The sequence below is a fragment of the Nematostella vectensis genome, chromosome 15 (genome assembly GCF_932526225.1).
Source record: "Nematostella vectensis chromosome 15, jaNemVect1.1, whole genome shotgun sequence".
NCBI classification, from domain to species: Eukaryota; Metazoa; Cnidaria; class Anthozoa; order Actiniaria; family Edwardsiidae; genus Nematostella; species Nematostella vectensis.
The window spans coordinates 2,185,597-2,207,174 of record NC_064048.1 but is presented as its reverse complement, the minus strand read 5'-3'; the positions used below and the strand labels follow the sequence as shown (position 1 = coordinate 2,207,174).

The 21,578-nt window shown below is 38.7% G+C and overlaps 1 protein-coding gene across 3 annotated transcripts in view; it reads left to right on the top strand.

Moving 5' to 3' along the window:
• The first annotated feature begins 3,118 nt into the window (after positions 1 to 3,118).
• The window catches only part of LOC5502607 (serine/threonine-protein phosphatase 6 regulatory subunit 3), a 30,101-nt gene continuing 11,641 nt past the window's right edge, over positions 3,119 to 21,578 (top strand). Inside the window, exons 1-23 of one of the 3 annotated variants that reach the window (XM_048722427.1) lie at positions 3,119 to 3,707; positions 3,850 to 3,929; positions 5,093 to 5,179; positions 5,654 to 5,726; positions 6,596 to 6,660; positions 6,848 to 6,896; positions 7,825 to 7,962; positions 8,675 to 8,740; positions 9,112 to 9,224; positions 9,735 to 9,854; positions 10,565 to 10,617; positions 11,108 to 11,181; positions 11,381 to 11,533; positions 14,839 to 14,964; positions 15,498 to 15,562; positions 16,036 to 16,154; positions 16,541 to 16,626; positions 17,045 to 17,134; positions 17,520 to 17,593; positions 18,111 to 18,168; positions 18,253 to 18,327; positions 18,892 to 18,947; positions 19,140 to 19,348. In XM_048722427.1, coding sequence (XP_048578384.1) covers positions 3,648 to 3,707; positions 3,850 to 3,929; positions 5,093 to 5,179; positions 5,654 to 5,726; positions 6,596 to 6,660; positions 6,848 to 6,896; positions 7,825 to 7,962; positions 8,675 to 8,740; positions 9,112 to 9,224; positions 9,735 to 9,854; positions 10,565 to 10,617; positions 11,108 to 11,181; positions 11,381 to 11,533; positions 14,839 to 14,964; positions 15,498 to 15,562; positions 16,036 to 16,154; positions 16,541 to 16,626; positions 17,045 to 17,134; positions 17,520 to 17,593; positions 18,111 to 18,168; positions 18,253 to 18,327; positions 18,892 to 18,947; positions 19,140 to 19,348 — 2,089 coding nt within the window. In that variant the 5' untranslated portion in view covers positions 3,119 to 3,647. Of the gene's footprint in view, positions 3,708 to 3,849; positions 3,930 to 5,092; positions 5,180 to 5,653; positions 5,727 to 6,595; positions 6,661 to 6,847; positions 6,897 to 7,824; positions 7,963 to 8,674; positions 8,741 to 9,111; positions 9,225 to 9,734; positions 9,855 to 10,564; positions 10,618 to 11,107; positions 11,182 to 11,380; positions 11,534 to 14,838; positions 14,965 to 15,497; positions 15,563 to 16,035; positions 16,155 to 16,540; positions 16,627 to 17,044; positions 17,135 to 17,495; positions 17,594 to 18,110; positions 18,169 to 18,252; positions 18,328 to 18,891; positions 18,948 to 19,139; positions 19,349 to 21,578 lie in introns of all 3 variants that reach the window. The other 2 variants (XM_048722425.1, XM_048722426.1) reach the window with 2 other exon arrangements.

Here is a 21,578-nt window from a genome sequence, read left to right as displayed (position 1 = left end):
TCCATTGCTTACAATGAATGGGGGGAGGGTGATAAAAAACAGAGAAAATCAAAAGCAGTCAGTAGAATACAAATGTCCATGGCAGCAGAGCGTCGAACTCACCTTGCATCAGCACAAAGAACTGAGATGTGTGTCAGCCTTTACCCACCCCGTCCTCTCTTAGGTACACTCGGACACATACCTTGTAGCCCTATTACGTCATCTATTATGTTCTATTATGCCCTTGTTAGCCACCCTTGTTGTTTTTATTTAATATCGGATATAATGTGCTGAAACTTGAATTTAAGACTTTATTTGCCAATTTTCAATTTTCAATTTAGCTTCGCCAAATCAGCAGATGGAAATGGATGCTTTTTTATTGTACTTTGATAGGATGACAAAATGGCGGCTGACAGAGGCTGTTTAAGAAAACAGTCCTTCGATTCTTTTATTACAGTAAATACTCCAATTTTCATGTCTACGAAGATGGGCTTATTTATAGCCACACAAATGCAAGAAGCAACTCCACTCACATCGGAACCAAGGAGCGAATTAGAAATACATTGTGGTTCATTATTCCACCCTTGGAATTCTCAATACATGGCGTATTAACTTGATCTACAGAACAACAGGCAGAATGCGAAACAAGAATTTTACCCATGGTACACGATTCGCTTATTCAACATTATATTCCAGGAGCGGCGGAAGGGGAGGGCAGCCCCCCCCCCCCCCAACTTTTCTGAGCGTTTTTTTATATATATATATTAACGTCTTTTTAAACTAACGGGTTTCAAGTGGTATATATGCAACAGACAACAAATTTGTTGAACAGTTTAACACATTGACCCCTCAACCGGCCTGAACCGGCTTTGGGAAGTACCCACAACCCAAAAAATTCATAAATGCAAACTAAACACAACAAGATGAAGATACTCAGGCATCAGTCTAAGGGATAAATGGTCTTGAAGATATGCATCCAACCAAGGTGTTGGCAACTACTCTTAAGCCAAATAATAGCACAGGTTCTTTGACAAATTTCAACTCGAACAAGAAAAGAAAAGCAAAATCACCCCTCTCAGTTATCCCCCAAAAAACTTCATGATGTCCTGAGACACTTTCCTAACATGCTCATAGCTGTATTTTTGATGAAAAATACAAGCAACCATCAACTTGTGCTGGCTTCAGCACAACGACGAGGGATTAAAAGTGGGGACCGCAAAGCACTGTTTGAAAGCTTGGATACCGCTGACTAGGTGCAGCTGTGTTTGACTTTGACGGGCTGTATAAAACTCAGAATAGGGGGGAGGTATCTGTTTTCAGTTTGTGTTTTGTAAATTCAGCTCAAAAATAGCCAAGAGTCAATGGGTTAAAATCCCAGCGTTCTTATAAATAGGATTTGGAACCACCACCCACCCCTCCCCCTAGAACTACCAACCAACCTGTCCCCCTAGCACCACAACCCACCCATCCCCCAACTTTTCTCCCCCCCCCCCCCCCCAATTATGGCAGCACCCCGCCGCCCCTGTTTTCAAAGTAGGTGTACAGTTTACCAAAATATATTTTGTACTGAAATGATTTTTTTATATATAGAACAAAAAAAAAATGGTGTTTCAAAACATATCATGGGACACTTAGCTAAGCCTAGAAATTGGTTGTAGTTTTCAAACCAGCAGACGACTGCAACAAATTGTATGCGATAGGCCACTTTTCCAGATGATAATGTAAAAAGGGCTTTGGTACATTAGAGTTTTTTTCACAAACCTGTGTCTTAAACTCCAACATGCGAAAGACTCATATCTTGAAAAGAGCCAATGATAGTATAGACTATAGTATAGAATAACAACAGTTAATCTTGTGATGAAGCAATTTATTATTGTACAACAAGAGACCATGATATGAGAGAACGAATCCCCGTGGCCCATGATAACGTCCAAGAAAGCTATTTTTAGATTGCGCGAGCTTGTCAATCATAGCATCCATACATGGTTCGTCGCGCCATATTTGGTTATGGGCACCACGAGCTAGTACAGTTTCACACCAATTTTTTTCCCTCTGCACTTCTTTACTTCGTTCGATACCTGTTTTTATCCTTTTAGCTGCTCTTCAAGGCTCATGATCACAATGCTACTCATGGGGTGGTGTCCTGTTATCTGTTAAGTTATCTAATGTTCAGTTATCTAAATGTTATATAAATAATTGAACGGAAAAGACGTCGGGGAGACGGTGAATTTGGAATTTGGATGCATCGTGCAGACTCCTAAAAAGTTATTTTTCTCTGCAATTCGGTGAGATGGAATACCTAGGCATTCTCAGAGTCTATGTTATGTATTTTAATACAAGAAGGCCTTTATTTTTCTTTGATTTATAACATTTTTAAATGAATGAAATTCAATTTTTCACGCAAATGTTCAGAAATCATGTCACTCAAGAAACCCTTGTCACTGGAATAAGATCTACTTTATTATAACGACTTGAAATCCTTTATTTGTAATATCGGTGTGAATTTAATGGTATTAAGTTCTGGATGAATTTTTTTCATTAAAAGGGAATTGGAAGAGAATTGTGTTTTGTAAACACAGATTTATGATTGATTGTTAAAACTTTTACTGAGGAAGTTGATCCCAGAGCCTAAAATCACCCACTTTATGCATTTCAATGTCCCAGAAACAGTTGATTGGCTCCAGCGTACTCTATGGAATATCATTTTTACAGCGTTCGTAAAGAAGGTATTTTCGGTCAAAAAGATTCCCGAAACATCCTTTGCCGGATCACATTGCTCAAAATGTGATCGCGCGAAAAACTCATGTTGCTAGGAAACGTGAGCACCAACAGAGGCGAATCTATAAATAACTGCTTTTTCTAAAAATAGCTTTTACTGACGTCATCATTGGAACATATCCTAATACGGGGGATTCGTTCTCTTACATCATAGTCTCTTGTTTTTCATCAATTAAAAAGCTGGGAGGCCTGTGGTCCCATTCAGCGGTCACCCGCTGACATAGAGAAATTATCTTCAGCGGGCGCGAGCTCCATCTGCGCCCGTTCATTATTCTCGTTACCAGTTTCCAACGCTCTGTGATCTGTGATCACCTGACTACTTTTAGAGGCGCGAGCAGTATTATGGTCTAGCTAAGATCATTTGCATATAATTTTCTCTTCTCTCTTGTCGAGTTGCGCCATTTTGCCCCGGTTTCGGACGAGTTTCCCGCTCGTATAATTTCCCAAAATATTTGGAGATTGAAACCGAAGAAGGTGCAACGATCGTATTATTCATTTATAAGCTCGATGTTGGCAGAGTTTGGTCGAAGCCGTGATAATTACGGCTGAAATTGTGAGCGGCCTATGAGCGCCGTTTTTCAACCGCTATTTCATGAAAGTTGTGTCCTGAAGTTTACAGCGAAAAGCAATGGTTTAACACCACAAACATGATACCTACAGCTGCACAACGGATTTTCTAGTGTCCCTTGGTATCTACGCTGACAGGGAACTCGAGTGAGCACCGAGAATAATTTGACTGCACTGCATCAAGTTGGTTTTGTGCACTTGGATCCCGAGACGAACACAAATTTGTTACCTCGTAGAGGACTTTTCTGTCCTACGCAAAGGTTCAATCAGTATACCACTTTATAAACAACGAGATAAAAGGATAATATCAAGCACAAGCCATCATGTTCTGGAAATTCGATTTGCATCCGTCCACTGCAATTGATTCCATTTTATCCAAGGAGGTAAAAAATCTTCAATGTGACATTGTTCATTGCACAATTTCAATGTTTTGGCCTCGTGTCTCACTCGATTGTTATAATCTCAAGGATATCAAATTGTTCTTTTGGGTGGCTATTTCATGGTATTAACCTCCCTTGTTTACAGGATTGTACCCTGATTGAAATACTCGACGAAGATGACGTTTTGCAGGAAACGAAATCGCAAAATAGAAAACTGATCGACTTGTAAGTGTGTATTCGATCATAAATACAACTCTTGATAACTTCTTGATTGCAGCAATGAATTCTCATTTAACAGTGATCGGCTCTTATCTGAAACGTGCAACTGATTTTTATAAATATTTGCTGTTGTACTTATTTCATAGCTCCACTGATATTCATTGTGTTATGTTTCCCCCGTTATTTCCTGTTGCACCGGTTTCGATCATGTTTTATAAACCGTGATATATATTGGCATATTTTGTTTTGAATTGCTTTGTATTGAATGTGGTCAATTCTTTTGCTGTACTTATTAGCAGAGAGCTGATTTCGATTTTTATACTTTGCTTGAAAGTTGTTTTTCTGATGTGATTATAAGTCCCATTTCCTGGTTTGTATATTTGGAAGGGGGAGGGGTGGTAAGTGGCAGTCATACACAGTTTTAACAAACTTCTCAATTATATTTCAATATACACATAAGTTTTTAAGTAATGTGCATTTTTGTACAAGTGAGTAATTAAAGGGGGGGGGGAAGGGGACCCCCATTGTGGCTTTCACCTAGTTTCACTCTTACTTTCCAAAAAACTTTCTTTAAGCTGCAGCAAAAACTTAGCATGTGCCATGGCAACTGCGACTTGCAGTTACTTTTTTGCGATCGATTTGCAAACAAAAAAAATGTATGTGTGGCAATCACTTACAGGATTCTGAAATAATCACTATGCCTTTGTTGCTTTCATCTACAAAACCCATCCACACGCATCAGTTTCTACCCCTCTCCTATCCCAGAGGTAAGGAGAAGAAAATGTCTGGCTAGTGTGGTCACAGACAACTGATCAGATGTTTTTCAGAGGGTAGGAGTTGAATCAATTTGTGGTTCCCAAAGGAAAAGAAATCATTCATGGATATCAGAAGCAGACATCATTTTCTTTTATGTTGATCAACTGAATATAATTCATAGATCATTTAGTCTATCTCAATACAGCTTGAAAGATTGTACTATATGTAACATTTTTTCCAACTCTCAAAATTTTAATTATTCCTGTTTCTTTAAAAAAGCACTTGCGGATGAGTACCATGCCTATCTAAAGGGAATTTATAGGAATTATGGCCCATGCCCACAAAACCAATCAATTCAGAATTATTTGCTGTGCCAGTTTGGGGAAGAATAATATATTTTATTCTCTTGTCAGTTTTGTCCGACCTGAGATTTTGGAGGAGCTGGTAAATCTAATCATCAAGGAACCAGAGGAAGATTTTGATGAAAAGCTTAGATACAAGTAAGTTATTTATGATACAAAAAAGGATGTTGTGATGCATGAGAAGTAGTCCTTTCAATCCTGTCTGTTCTAAGAAAATAATCTCACTGATTTCAATGTAATTTCATTTTCTAGATCAGTGTCACAGGTGTTTTATACAGCCCATCCAAGATGTCTTATTGACCACCAAAACTTCTTCTTTTTCTTTGTTTGACTGTTATAGCCAAGTTTGAAGGCCATATGACTAAGATACTTGGTCATTTGTGTGTACTACTGTAAGCTTAAAGATACACAGAAGAATGCAATGCTTTTGGAATTTTAAAGTGCAACTTGTATAACTGTGAAAACCAAAAAAAAAAAGTGTTGAGTGCTTATTGTCTATCACAATCAAAATTCAGGCACTGAGACTTATTGAAGCATTTTCCCTACATATTTTCCTGGTTATACTGGTCACACTGAAAGATGCTGTCATCATGGATTTTCTTGTTGTTTAAGGCACCCAAACACAGCCTGTGAAGTACTAACGTCAGATGTGTTCACCATTATTGACAAGATGACTGCAAGCGAGGTGGGGACTGTCAGGGTTTTCGGCTACTCCTGAAGACAGCAATACCATAATGGGTTGTGTCACACAACAAATAACTGGATGATAAATGATGTAGATTTTGTAAGATCATCTGTCTGCCAAATATAGCCCATATTTACAGTATGTGTGTTTTACATAACTTTTTTTTTTCTTTTCATGTATCCTCTCTATTTATCTTTACTATTTATACTATTTGCTTATAGATTAATGTGTTTGTTATTGGGAGCTCCACATTTTTAATACTCTGTACATACTCTTTCAAACAACAATTTCCTTCTATTTCCCAATCTTTTGTTTTCTCTAAAGCAGGGGCTCATTTCCCGAAACACCTGAGACTTCTCGGGCCTGCAAACATTTAATTCCTTAAATTTGAAAAGCTGGCTAATTCCTATAAAATTTATGGAATCTAAATGTGTTGAAATATCGTCATACATAATATTTTACCACAAAGATTCACGTGAAGGATGATTCTCTTTATAGATTTTGATCTTTCCCGAACTTCTCGTGCCCTCAAGTCACATGGCTTAAATATTAAAACATTTCTTGGGACCTCACAGTCACCTGAGACTTTTCGGGTAGCTTTTTGGCTTCAGCAAAACTTTGAAAATAGCCCTAGAGAGCATACAATTTTGGTATATGACACAAGAGGAAGTTCAAACTGTTCTAAAACATGAAAGCGGTTGTCAAAAAGGAAAACATACGAAATTTTGAGCAAAAATGCAAAATAAAGCCTGTGAATTCTCGGATGTTTCAAGAAGCGCCAGGACACTCCCCTTTATCTTGGCTCCACGTGACAGAAATACTTTCTTTTCTTAGATTATTCTGTAGTGACATTGTCTTTCTTCTTTCAGGAATTGTTGAACAAGCTCTGGTCATTCCTGGACCACAACGCTCCCCTCAACCCTTTGTTGGCAAGGTAATGCCATTTTCCTACATGTGTGCGTTCCTATTAAATGGGATAGTGCTATTTTAGATAGGTTTTGTTGTCCATGGATATTTTGTAACCAGAATAATAGTTTGATGATAAAGAATTTGATTGTTGAATGCAATAACATATGTTCTTTATATAGTTTTGAACTGAAAGTGTTGCTTTGTCTGTTCAGTTTTTTTAGCAAAGTGATTGGGATGCTTATCACAAGAAAGACCTCACAAGTGAGTATATTTATCCAATAATTGAAATCCAGACAATGGGGCTTTGGAATATGTACATAAATTAGTAAAACATTGTTCCTGTTTATGACAAATAGCATTATCAAATAGCAGTCTAATCACGGGAATTAGGATACTTTGTCAGTGATTTCTTCACTTGTCACATGTGCAGGCATGTGTCGGCAGCAAGATGAGTTCAAAGAGAAATTGAGCTGTCAATCAATCAAGTCTCAGACCAACATCATAACATTGGCTGTAACTAGGCAGGTTTTGGAACAATGGAATTGAGCATTGTTTCACTCCCTTCCTATTTTAAATAGAACCTAAATACAAAGTAAGGTTTGGAGAGGGCTGGGGCTTGTCACAAACACTAAAGAGGCTATGGTTACACAGTGCTGTTCAAATGTTTCAAGAGTTAAAAACAACAATTGCAAGGGGTTTTAGACAAGAGAGAAGAAGAAATATAACAAGAGGTAACTAAAAAAGGATTTAGCTATCTAGGAAGGCAGGAAACATTACGGATTAAGGTTAGAAATATTTTATTCATTGAGTTCAATATTCAACACAAATTGGGGATGCATTTTTGTTTATTTTATTAAGAAATTGCTGACAAAGTATCCTAATTCCTGTGGTCTTATTTTAAAACTCAAAGGTTCTATATGTTGCATAATTGAATTATCTAAAGGAATAAAACTCAAAGGCTGTATATGTTGCATAATTGAATTATCTAAAGGAATAAAACTCAAAGGTTGTATATGTTGCATTATTCAATCATCCAAAGGCAAAGTAACTTTGGGTGGACTTGTTTGATCATGCCTCTAGAACTCTACTAAGCCCTTGTCTTATTCCTTGGTAGATTTATTTCCTTTGGAGGAAAGGTGAATAGGGTAAGACTTGATTAAACTCTATGATTCCTTATCTTGTTTCTCAGATGATTGATTTCCTAAGGAGTAAGGAAAACTTTGTGGAGTTAATTATCAAGCACATGGGAACATCAGCGATAATGGACCTTGTTTTGCGGCTAATAACGAGTGTAGAGTCCCCGCAGCTCAGGCAGGAGGTACTAGAGGTGAGTGTTGGGTTCCCTGTGTTACTAGATTTAAGTGGTGGGATCCCTGTGTTACTAGATCTAAGTGTTGGGCACCCTGTGCTACTAGAGGTTAGTGTTGATCTCCCTGTGTTACTAGAGGTAAATGTTGGGCTCCATGTGTCACTAGAGGTGACTGTTGGGCTTCCTGTGTCACTAGAGTTAAGTGTTGGGTCCCCTGTGCTATTAGATGTTAGTGTTAAGCTCCCTATGTTGCTAGAGTCAAGTGTTGAACTCCCTGTGTTGCTAGAGTTAAGTGTTGGGTCCCCTGTGCTGTTAGATGTAAGTGTTAAGCTCCCTGTGGTTTCTAGAGTTAAGTATTGGGCTCCCTGTGTCAAGAGGTGAGTGTTGGGCTCCCTGTGTTACTAGAGTTAAGTGTTGGGTCTGTGTTGTACTGTGTTGGTCCACACCCTTGTTGCATGGTTTTCCCTAAGCACCTTAATATCATTACATTTTGATTTATGGCCCTGGACCTATTTGTAAGAGAAAAGAGAAAGACATTTCTAGTATTGACTGTGGTCTGTTTTTTTCTTCTGTAATGTTGTAAACCTCAATGTCACGCTAGACATTCATTTATTGATTACATTTTCTGAGATGATGCTGGGGCAATAAATGAAGCATACGGTGGAGACAAATTTGTTGAATTTAACTCACATACATATTTATACTATTATGTTTGGCTCTTTCCCACCAGTGGCTGAATGAGCACAAATTAGTTGAGGGCCTGGTCTCTCTTATCGACCCAGAGGAAGAAGAAGACGTGAGTTCTATGCTATTCACTAGATGACTATATCCTTATCCGTTACAGGCTTAAATCCAAAGTATTGTTGGGTGATGTGCCTTATTTAACATACCATAGCTAACCTACCAATGCTGTACCCCTCCCCCCGAATGTCCTAAGTGACATATGAACCACACCCAAATAATCAGTACCCTGGTTGGTGAAGGGAGGGAAATTATTTGGTTTTCTGAAATACACATATTGTTTGTGTTTTTTTAAGGAGGGGGTAGACCAAGCCTTCGGTTTGGTGTTTTTCCACTAGATTATAATTCTAATAATAATACAGTAACAATACAGATTTTGTTTTATGCAATTTTAATTAATTTAATTTTTTTATTTTTTTTTTTTAGAAAAATAGCAATGCTGCACAAACGCTTAATGACATCATCCGGTTAAGTCGGGATCACATGACCCAGCTCCAGGAGGGAGCTTGCCAGGACCCTTTGCTGGACGCAGTACAGAGGTGGGTCTCTATGACATGACAGCTTGTTGGACACAATCACCAAGTAGTTGTGAGCGGTCATATGCATCACATATTTTATGTTGAATTATAAGCAATCATGTGTGCCACATATTTCCGAGCGATCATATATATCACGTATTTTATGTGGAATTATAAGCAATCCTATGTGCCACATATTTCAGAGAGGTCATATATATCACATATTTTATGTGGAATTTTTAGCAATCATATGTGCCACATATTTCATAGGGATCATATGTATCACATATTTTGTGGAACTATTGTGTGCAATTATAAGCAATCATATGTGCCACATATTTCATCCTATCATGGGAAATCATGGCCGATCATATGCATTACTATTTATTGTGGAACTGTAAGCTATATATATATATATATATATATATATGAAAAGGTCATTGCCTCCTTCTTTACTCTTGAGAGCCTCCCACCCCCACCCCCCAGGGATGGAGGTACAATATTGGAAATGATCACTTTTGTTCTTTACAGGAGAGACACTATATCCAGTCTTCTAGATCACATGTTCAATGGAATAAAAAATCACAATGACTCTGCCATGGTGAATGGAGTCTTTGTGTTGCTAACCCTACTTGAAGTCAAAAGAGGGATGTAAGTGCATAACATTCACTGTATGACTGTTATGCCTTGTGCGCACTACAACATGACATAACGACATGGGCGCGCACGCTCTTATCTTTGTATGTTCAAGTTTGAATGGTTCGACATAAGCCTGACATAAGGACAAAACAACTTAAGAGAAATAGCATGTTTTTTTATGGCATTATGTCTATGTCGTTATGTTGGTCTTAACAGAGTGTGCGACACTTTTGTTGTTATATCGTTATGTCACTATGTGCACCAGGCATTATTGGGGGCATATTTTAAATGATGACATGTTTTCTAAAAAGGGGCAGTAAAATCTTGTAATAATTGGACAAATGAATAGATAGAGCTAGAAGTCACACATGAGTACTGACATTACTCCCTACTTTTGACATTACTCCCTACTTTTGACTTTTGACATTACTCCCTACTTTTGACTTTTGACATTACTCCCTACTTTTGACATTACTCCCTACTTTTGACTTTTGACATTACTCCCTACTTTTGACTTTTGACATTACTCCCTGCTTTTGACTAAAACTTTACCTGTTCCAAGAATTTGGGTAGCAGTTAAGAGGACAAAGTCAATCATTTGTTGAAATTTGTAACCTCTGTTATTTGTCGATACTAGTAGTTGTAAAACTTTGATGTGTACAGGAAATTGCATTTTTATAGTTTATCTGGTTGTGTTTCCTCAATCAGTTTTGTATATGTAGGGGTGAGGGAGAGGAACCAATGACGGCATTAGATGCAGAGAGGCTGGCACAAGGTAAGATGTTCTACTACTAACAGTAGAATCATGTTAACATGTTAAAATCTGAACATTGCACAGAAATATTTTTTGGTATTATCTACTTTCACAAATAAACAATTAGGTAGTGTTCATTAATTACACCGAGGGGAGGGGGGGGGGGTTTACTCAAGACACCTTAAAATTTCAGAGCCCCCCTTTCATTGTAAACATATTTTTTCAGTGCCCCCCTCCCCCTTATAGAACCCTAAAAGTTTCTTTCTTTTTCCCTTACAGGACCTTTTTTTCGGAACCCCCCCTTTTGGTGGTTAAAAATTTTCGGAGCTCCCCCTCAATATCTCCCCCCCCCCCCCCTCAGTGTATTTAATAAACACTCCCTTAGGATAAAATTAAAGTTGAAATCATGCTTGTTAGTAATGTTCATTGGATGCACCATTGCTCACATCAGTATATTACTACTGCATAGCTTCTGTTCTTGACAGACTGGGTTATGCTCTTTTTTCCTTAGGTGTCAGTGCTACCTTAGCTGCTGTTACACCAAGATTAAAAGACTTCCATGACCTTCTTAGTAATCCCCCTTTGGTAAGATATTTGGGTCTTGCTTTTTAATTAATTAATTAATAGAATAATTGTCTATCCTGAAAAGAAGTCAATTCTAATTGTTTAGCCACATCATAAAACATGTACACTCAAGTTCAATTTCTCCGTTTAAAAAGCATGTATGTATGTTTAGCACTGAATCATAAAAAAAAAATTATATAATATGTCTATTACTTCTCAGATGAAGCCAATGACCACCACCGTAGGAATTCTAGATCCACCACTTGGGAACGCCAGGCTGCAAATAGCCAAATTACTGTCATCAATTTTAGGGACAAATAGTGACAGTATAAACCAGGAACTTGCTTCTCTAGGAACCATGTCTGTTTTATGGGTAAGTAAAGATGCTTTGCACTAGGTCCTGCCCTAATATTGTCAATGCAAATTATGGTAATTTCCTTTATATCTGTAATTGCAAAGCACAGTATCTGCAAACTTTGTATGCCTGTGATGCAAACTATGTATGGCTGTGATGCAAACTGTGTATGCCTGTGATGCAAACTATGTATGCCTGTGATGCAAACTATGTATGGCTGTGATGCAAACTTTGTATGCCTGTGATGCAAACTATGTATGGCTGTGATGCAAACTGTGTATGCCTGTGATGCAAACTTTGTATGCCTGTGATGCAAACTGTGTATGCCTGTGATGCAAACAATGTATGGCTGTGATGCAAACTGTGTATGCCTGTGATGCAAACTGTGTATGCCTGTGATGCAAACTATGTATGCCTGTGACACAAACTATGTATACCTGTGATGCAAACTGTGTTTGCCTGTGATGCAAACTATGTATGCCTGTGATGCAAACTATGTATGCCTGTGATGCAAACTATGTATGCCTGCAACGCAAACTGTGTTTGCCTGTCATGCAAACTATGTATGCCTGTGATGCAAACTATGTATGCCTGTGATGCAAACTATGTATACCTGTGTTGCAAACTATGTATGCCTGCAACGCAAACTATGTATGCCTGTGATGCAAACTGTGTATGCCTGTGATGCAAACTGTGTATGCCTGTGATGCAAACTATGTATGCCTGTGATGCAAACTGTGTATGCCTGTGATGCAAACTATGTATGCCTGTGACACAAACTATGTATGCCTGTGATGCAAACTGTGTATGCCTGTGATGCAAACTATGTATGCCTGTGATGCAAACTATGTATGCCTGTGATGCAAACTGTGTATGCCTGTGACACAAACTATGTATGCCTGTGACGCAAACTATGTATGGCTGCGATGCAAACTGTGTATACCTGTGATGCAAACTGTGTTTGCCTGTGATGCAAACTATGTATGCCTGTGATGCAAACTATGTATGCCTGTGGTGCAAACTGTGTATGCCTGTGATGCAAACTGTGTATGCCTGTGATGCAAACTATGTATGCCTGTGGTGCAAACTGTGTATGCCTGTGATGCAAACTGTGTATTCCTGTGATGCAAACTGTGTATGCCTGTGATGCAAACTGTGTATGCCTGTGATGCAAACTCTGTATGCCTGTGATGCAAACTGTGTATGCCTGTGATGCAAACTGTGTATGGCTGTGATGCAAACTGTGTATGGCTGTGATGCAAACTGTGTATGCCTGTGATGCAAACTATGTATGCCTGTGACACAAACTATGTATACCTGTGATGCAAACTGTGTTTGCCTGTGATGCAAACTATGTATGCCTGTGATGCAAACTATGTATGCCTGTGGTGCAAACTATGTATGCCTGTGGTGCAAACTGTGTATGCCTGTGGTGCAAACTATGTATGCCTGTGGTGCAAACTGTGTATGCCTGTGGTGCAAACTATGTATGCCTGTGGTGCAAACTATGTATGCCTGTGGTGCAAACTGTGTATGCCTGTGATGCAAACTATGTATGCCTGTGGTGCAAACTGTGTATGCCTGTGGTGCAAACTGTGTATGCCTGTGATGCAAACTATGTATGCCTGTGACACAAACTATGTATACCTGTGATGCAAACTGTGTTTGCCTGTGATGCAAACTATGTATGCCTGTGATGCAAACTATGTATGCCTGTGGTGCAAACTGTGTATGCCTGTGGTGCAAACTGTGTATGCCTGTGGTGCAAACTGTGTATGCCTGTGATGCAAACTATGTATGCCTGTGATGCAAACTATGTATGCCTGTGATGCAAACTATGTATGCCTGTGGTGCAAACTGTGTATGCCTGTGACGCAAACTGTGTATGCCTGTGGTGCAAACTGTGTATGCCTGTGACGCAAACTGTGTATGCCTGTGATGCAAACTATGTATGCCTGTGATGCAAACTATGTATGCCTGTGGTGCAAACTGTGTATGCCTGTGACACAAACTATGTATGCCTGTGATGCAAACTGTGTATGCCTGTGATGCAAACTGTGTATGCCTGTGATGCAAACTGTGTATGCCTGTGATGCAAACTGTGTATGCCTGTGACGCAAACTATGTATGCCTGTGGTGCAAACTGTGTATGCCTGTGATGCAAACTGTGTATGCCTGTGATGCAAACTGTGTATGCCTGTGATGCAAACTGTGTATGCCTGTGGTGCAAACTATGTATGCCTGTGATGCAAACTGTGTATGCCTGTGACACAAACTTTGTATGCCTGTGACACAAACTTTGTATGCCTGTGACGCAAACTATGTATGCCTGTGATGCAAACTATGTATGGCTGTGATGCAAACTGTGTATGGCTGATTGTGACGCAAACTATGTATTCCTGTGACGCAAACTATGTATTCCTGTGATGCAAACTATGTATGCCTGTAATGCAAACTATGTACAACATGATGGATAAAACATGGTGGGGAAAACATGGCATGAAGTTTCGAATAAGCCCATTTCAAATCTAATAATGCAGAAAATTTCTCTAACTTCTTATTGAGTAATAGCAAACAAAATATCAAATGCGACTTTTTTTTTTTAATTGATGCGACTTTTTGTAAAAGTGTCATTGAAATTTGAGCTTTTCGTCCATGAGCCTATACCTAGTGCAAGTATGATCAAGGGAAAAAAAATATTTAAAAAGCCAAAATCTGGGTATGTGCATTTCAGCCTCATGTTATTTGTGTTTTGAAAATCATTCCGGAATACAAGGAACCAATGGCCTTTAAGAAATTTTGTCTTCTTTCTCTATCTGGAATTGCACATTTTCCAGGTTTTTCCATTATGTCAATCTACCTCACAACCAACCTTTGATTAAAAGCATAAGGTAAAACGAGGGCACAGAAGTAAGGCCATGGTAAACAACTTTGACCAGTTGATGGTCCATTAGAAATGAGCTGGTTGAGCCATTGACAAACATAGAACCTCCCTCTGTAGCACCCGTAGGGGTGTGTGCTGCCCCCATTTTTCTCTAAAATTATAAGGGTGTGGCTGTCACCCTTTAGTTTTCTTAGTGTCTCTGTATTGTACCCCTCTTCTGCCAGTATCTTGAGGCCAACTATGCTAGAAAAGTAGAGTTTTATTACTCAGTGTTCTACAGTGTTTTTTTTTTTTATGTAAGTCTAAAGTATAAGATTATTTCTCGGTCGAACTAAGCATTTATGTTTGTCCTGAGATCACTCAGATTCCATTTTCAAATAAGATCTCCTATTCTGTTTTACCATTTTGTGCCTGATATAATTTTTTATTTATCTTCCAGGAATTATTTTTCAAGTATTCATGGAATAATTTTCTCCATACACAAGTTGAGCAATGTATTTGTACAATTTTAAATAACCCGCCTACTGAAGAGGATGGGGAGACGCACACGCCATTAGTGGATTCTGTAAGTGTAATTACTAGATAAGGCTTTTTCTTTTCACAACCCAGGTAAATTAAAAGCATTTTGAAACATCTATTTTAACTGTCTATGTAGGTCCATATTGTGAAATAACCTGACCAGGGACTTTAAAATTGTGATCATTTCAAGATATGAACTGACCCTAAGCTGGTATATAACAATTTTGCACACACACACACACAAAAGAAAAAATTCATCTGTGTGTGGTACTAACTTACAGTATGGTGCACATTCTAGAAAATTTCAGGAGAAATGTATAGGGGCTCAAAGTCACAAATTCATGACCTCCCATTATTTATATGTCATATATGCTCACCCTCCTAGGTATCCCCCCTGTTATTGGGTCTGTTATGTAGTATTGGAATGCTACAGTATGTGGCTAATCAGAGTGTGATTTGATAGATGTACATAAGGATATATTTTTTCTCTTTGCTTTGCGATTTTCTCATGCAAGATAATTGTCTGTACCACTGGGTATTTTTTTATAACCTCACTGTCTTTTTTTCACTTTATAACAGTTGTTTAAAGATTGTAATTTCCTTGAAAAAATTATGGCAGCTTGGGAAGAACCTGATCATGAAATGTAAGTATTGTAGAGTAACTGAAGTAGACTCAATTTCCTGTTCATTAAAGAAGGCCAATCATGCCACCATTTATGCTCCCGCTCAATGGCAAGTCACACAAAGCATCCATTTCCATCGGGTATTTCAAGCAAGTAGCCTAGATATTTTCAATCATATATACTCAATAACATATCAGACTTCATTCTTACACTGTTATTTTGAAGGTTCCTTGCGAATAATTCCCTGTTTTCTCAATGATTAACAAAGGAGTGGGTGATTGACATTTTTTAAGGTGGAAATTTCAGCTACAAGTACCTTGGCCAGAGCCACCCCTGTCATTTGAAAAACCATACACAGCTGTAGCAGGCTTCTATATTTTGGGCCGATACTGTATATGGATACAGAAACAGTTTCTTTTTAATTTGTATTTGGTTGTTTGATATCATGCAATCAAGCAGATAACAGTGATCTTATTTGCTGATTCTCCTTAAAGAACGGAATCGCAGGCCAAACACAGAGGCTACATGGGGCATCTGACCAACATTGCTAATCATGTTGTACATGCCCGTGAGAAAGGAAAGAATAAAGATATTTTAGAAACCGTCTTCAATGGTAAGTGCATATTCATTAAAGCCCATTGTATATAATTTTTTTTTATTGGGATTCAATTTTGTAAACCATGTTATGGAAAGAGGCCCATTCTCACCCTATTGTGTGTAATAAACATGTTTTGGATTTGCTGTAGAACCACTGTATCAAACTATAATTACTCAAATTCTCTGTTAACTTGAACTGATTTCAATTTTGATCTTATTTTCGTCATTTTCACCAGATAACTTTAACTCAGAAACCTGGTTAAATCAAATTCCTCATTAGCATGAATTATCTTTCAGTCTTTGTGACTCAAACTTCTTGGTTCACCTCAAAATTAGTAATTACATGTAGTAATTAACTGATTGTTAGTTACTCTTGTTTATTATTATTTTTTATCTCATCAGACCTCCCTGAAAAGCAAAGAGAAAAATGGGGCGTGTTTGTCACTGGGACTTTGGCAGAGATTAACAAGACTAATACATCAGAACTGGTGGGTGGGAATTCTGTTAGAGTTTGGATCACATTCTTTAAATCCCCTATGCATCGAGCAATAGAAAGGCTCACATTTGCAGCTTGATTTTGTTTAATGTGACTGGAGCTCCTTGGATTGCAAAACAGCCTCACATAAAATATAGTGTTCATCATAACTTCATAATTTCTTAATTTTGATGGACTCATTGCTATAGTGATTTCTTTTAACCCCCAAATACATTTGTGCACTGTACAGTACCTCAATCTATGAAATTGAAGTCTTTTTTAATAGAGAAAGGTACTCATTTTCCCATAAGAAAAACACCAAGTGATATAGCATCACACCAATTATTTCGATCTCTGTTATACATACCGTAATTAACTTTGTGCCTGCACTAGTTTTAGTATGAGTAATGACCTGGTTGCGTGCCTCGCAGGTTGGTCATCATCCTCTACAGTCTTCTTCAGATGACGATGACGACTACAAACCTATCCCATTTTTGCACAGTGAGAGCTCACTACAACAGGTGTGTGCTACTGTTCATCTGTTGCATAGTCAGAGCAAGATTGTTAATTATTCAGTTGATTGCTTTGGGTGAACAGTGTTTAATTGGTGGACGCAAACCCCTGGTGGTGCTCGCTCTTATAGTTGCCCCTAACCGCTGCTGACAGGTTGCTGGTGATTACTTAACTTCAGTTCATTCCATAATCGGCCAGCTTAATTTCCCTAGCAAACCTGTCTACAGATCTCCTTGACTCCTTTATACAACTACCCAATAGTACTTGCCCTAGTTAAGATTATTCACTTTCACATGTATCCTTACTCCCTGGGTTATAGTACTTGCTCCAGTTAGCAAGATTATACACTATTATCACATGTATCCTTAGGTATTCTCCAACTATCAAATGCAGCAAATGACAGCAGACTTCATGGACACATTTGGCCTGGACGGAGATGACTTCCAAGAACCTAATGAAGGCATCACGTGAGTGTAGAATTTACAATACTAGAGAAATGAAATGTTTTCACCAATGGAAAAAAGGAAACCTTTCTGTATGTTCTTTGATTAAAAAATCCCTTTCACTTTGAACCTTTGTCTAATTCTTCCCACGTACTCACAATATCATCCTATCTACATAAATGCCACAGACTTAACATTAAATGGGAAAGGAGAGTGGAGAGGAAATTAATGCTTTTATTGTTCAATGTTTTGTTGTCTATGTGCAGGCAAGAAAAATGTTTTCGTACTGTCTAAATTTCGTACCCAGAATTTACTTTACAGAATGCTTTTAGATGTTGTATTATGAATATAAAATATGGACATTAGTGTATTATGAAACTAACATGCATTCAGTTACCGTGTTACCAAATCCATCTCCATCCCCGGATTTTCTTTTTTCCTGTTCTGTCAATGCAAAAAAGCCTTGTAGTTGTTATTATATTTGTAATGTTATTGTGGCTGGTAGTTATGTGTATTTAACTTCTAACACTTTTCTTTTCAGGGCTCCATTTGATAAAATTGGTGATCTCAGCTTTAACATAAATGCCAATGAGGATAATGTGAGTAATCATTAAAGTGCTTTTTGTTATGGCTTGTTGTTGAATTTGCATTTTGTATCTAATGTATCACCATGTTTCTCTCAGCCAAACTCTGCCCTGTTCGAGGCATGTTGTAATGAACGCATCCAGCAGTTTGATGATAGTGGAAGTGATGAAGAGGTCAGTACCAATTTGTCAACAGTGCATCTAAACTTTTCTTAATTGAAATCCGGAGTACTTGTTATTTTAGTGGCTTTCACCAGTTATTCTGGCACAAAAGGTATAGCAAATCGAATAGATCCAGATCAAATACCTCAGTGTTTGTATTGTGAAGCACTGAGAATGGTTTATTTGCGAGGGGTTTATTTGGTTTATATATTGAACACCCACTGTCACTGAGAATGGTCACTACGAGAGGGTTTATTTGATTCATATATTGAAGACCTAGTGTTTTTAAAGCCTCTTATTCAGGCTCATGAAGTGCAACATGAAGGGACAGACCCTTTCGACATGTCCTTGAAACACATCTTGGCATGGACCACAAACATCCCTGAGCCTAACCAGGATTCCAACCTGAGTCTTGGCAATGAAAGGCCAACACACTAGGCCACCAATGCTTTCATTTATTAAATAAAGATGTGCTGATATCTTTGTATCATGGGCAGTATCATTCACTAAAGGCAAAATAAGAGGAAGCCTCTGAAGTTTGGCAGCAGCTTACAGTTTAATCTTTTTTGCTTTCAGGATGTCTGGGAAGAGAAGGAGCTTACTTTTTCTTCAGTTGTAGAAGGACGAAAAAGGTATAGTACTGGCTTATGTATTATTTATGCTTCTTCCATTTTGCTTATATTATTGTTTCAATTGTTTCCAATGATATATTGTTTGCTTGTTTTTAATGTATTTTTATATAAACCCACAGTACAAACATCTCTCATACACAAACTGCTTGTTTGCTCACTTCATTCCACTAACTTTAATTTTTCCGCTTCCAGCACTTTATCTGAAAGTGATAGTGAGAGCAGTGATGAGGAAGAGGAGGAAGAGTCGCCCCGTCAGCACAGTATCAGCAGCTCAAGCAGTGACGATGATAGGATAGTGTTTAGTGATGAGAGCCCTCAGAGCTCTCCAATCAAGCAAAGGCCTCCTTCTCCTCCAGCTAAAGATGCTGTTGAAAACAAGATGGATGTGGACACTAGTGAATGTAAGCATTACACTGTATCTCACAGTAGGAGAGGGAAGGCTCACTTAGTGTAAGCATTACACTGTATCTCACAGTAGGAGAGGGAAGGCTCACTTAGTGTAAGCATTACACTGTATCTTAGGAGAGGGAAGGCACACTGAATGAAAGCATAACACTGTATCTCACAGTAGGAGAGGGAAGGCTCACTTAGTGTAAGCATAACACTGTATCTCACAGTAGGAGAGGGAAGGCAGACTTAGTGTAAGCATTACACTGTATCTCACAGTAGGAGAGGGAAGGCTCACTTAGTGTAAGCATTACACTTTATCTCACAGTAGGAGAGGGAAGGCTCACTTAGTGTAAGCATTACACTGTATCTCACAGTAGGAGAGGGAAGGTACACTTAGTGTAAGCATTACACTGTATCTCACAGTAGGAGAGGGAAGGTACACTGAATGAAAGCATTACACTGTATCTCACAGTAGGAGAGGGAAGGCTCACTTAGTGTAAGCATTACACTGTATCTTAGGAGAGGGAAGGTACACTGAATGAAAGCATTTCACTGTATCTCACAGTAGGAGAGGGAAGGCTCACTTAGTGTAAGCATTACACTGTATCCCACAGTAGGAGAGGGAAGGTACACTGAATGAAAGCATTACACTGTATCTCACAGTAGGAGAGGGAAGGCTCACTTAGTGTAAGCATTACACTTTATCTCACAGTAGGAGAGGGAAGGCAGACTAAGTGTAAGCATTACACTGTATCTCACAGTAGGAGAGGGAAGGCTCACTTAGTGTAAGAATTACACTTTATCTCACAGTAGGAGAGGGAAGGCTCACTTAGTGTAAGCATTACACTTTATCTCACAGTAGGAGAGGGAAGGCTCACTTAGTGTAAGCATTACACTGTATCTCACAGTAGGAGAGGGAAGGCAGACTTAGTGTAAGCATTACACTGTATCCCACAGTAGGAGAGGGAAGGTACACTGAATGAAAGCATTACACTGTATCTCACAGTAGGAGAGGGAAGGTAGACTTAGTGTAAGCATTACACTGTTTCTTAGGAGAGGGAAGGCTCACTTAGTGTAAGCATTACACTGTATCTCACAGTAGGAGAGGGAAGGCGCACTTAGTGTAAGCATTACACTTTATCTCACAGTAGGAGAGGGAAGGCTCACTTAGTGTAAGCATTACACTGTATCTCACAGTAGGAGAGGGAAGGTACACTGAATGAAAGCATTACACTGTATCTCACAGTAGGAGAGGGAAGGCACACTTAGTGTAAGCATTACACTGTATCTCACAGTAGGAGAGGGAAGGCTCACTTAGTGTAAGCATTACACTGTATCTCACAGTAGGAGAGGGAAGGTACACTGAATGAAAGCATTACACTGTATCTCACAGTAGGAGAGGGAAGGCGCACTTAGTGTAAGCATTACACTTTATCTCACAGTAGGAGAGGGAAGGCTCACTTAGTGTAAGCATTACACTTTATCTCACAGTAGGAGAGGGAAGGTACACTTAGTGTAAGCATTACACTGTATCTCACAGTAGGAGAGGGAAGGTAGACTTAGTGTAAGCATTACACTGTATCTTAGGAGAGGGAAGGCACAATGAATGAAAGCATAACACTGTATCTCACAGTAGGAGAGGGAAGGCTCACTTAGTGTAATCATTACCCTTTATCTCACAGTAGGAGAGGGAAGGTACACTTAGTGTAAGCATTACACTGTATCTCACAGTAGGAGAGGGAAGGCTCACTTAGTGTAAGCATTACACTTTATCTCACAGTAGGAGAGGGAAAGCCCACTTAGTGTAAGCATTACACTGTATCTCACAGTAGGAGAGGGAAGGTACACTTAGTGTAAGCATTACACTGTATCTTAGGAGAGGGAAGGCACACTTAGTGTAATCATTACACTGTATCTCACAGTAGGAGAGGGAAGGCTCACTTAGTGTAAGCATTACACTGTATCTTAGGAGAGGGAAGGCTCACTTAGTGTAAGCATTACACTGTATCTCACAGTAGGAGCGGGAAGGCACACATAATGGTAATGTTTTTATTTAGGTTGGGGTCACGATAAACACCCGCATATAAAAACTAAGAATAGCTAGAATAGGTTCTTATAGATCGGTGCATCTTTTTTATCTTATTTTAACTGGTTCTAATTTTTTTTTTTTCATATAAACCAAACAATAACAGTTACTAGTCAGAATGCTTGCTGACTTTAACAATAACCGTCAGCGCTAAA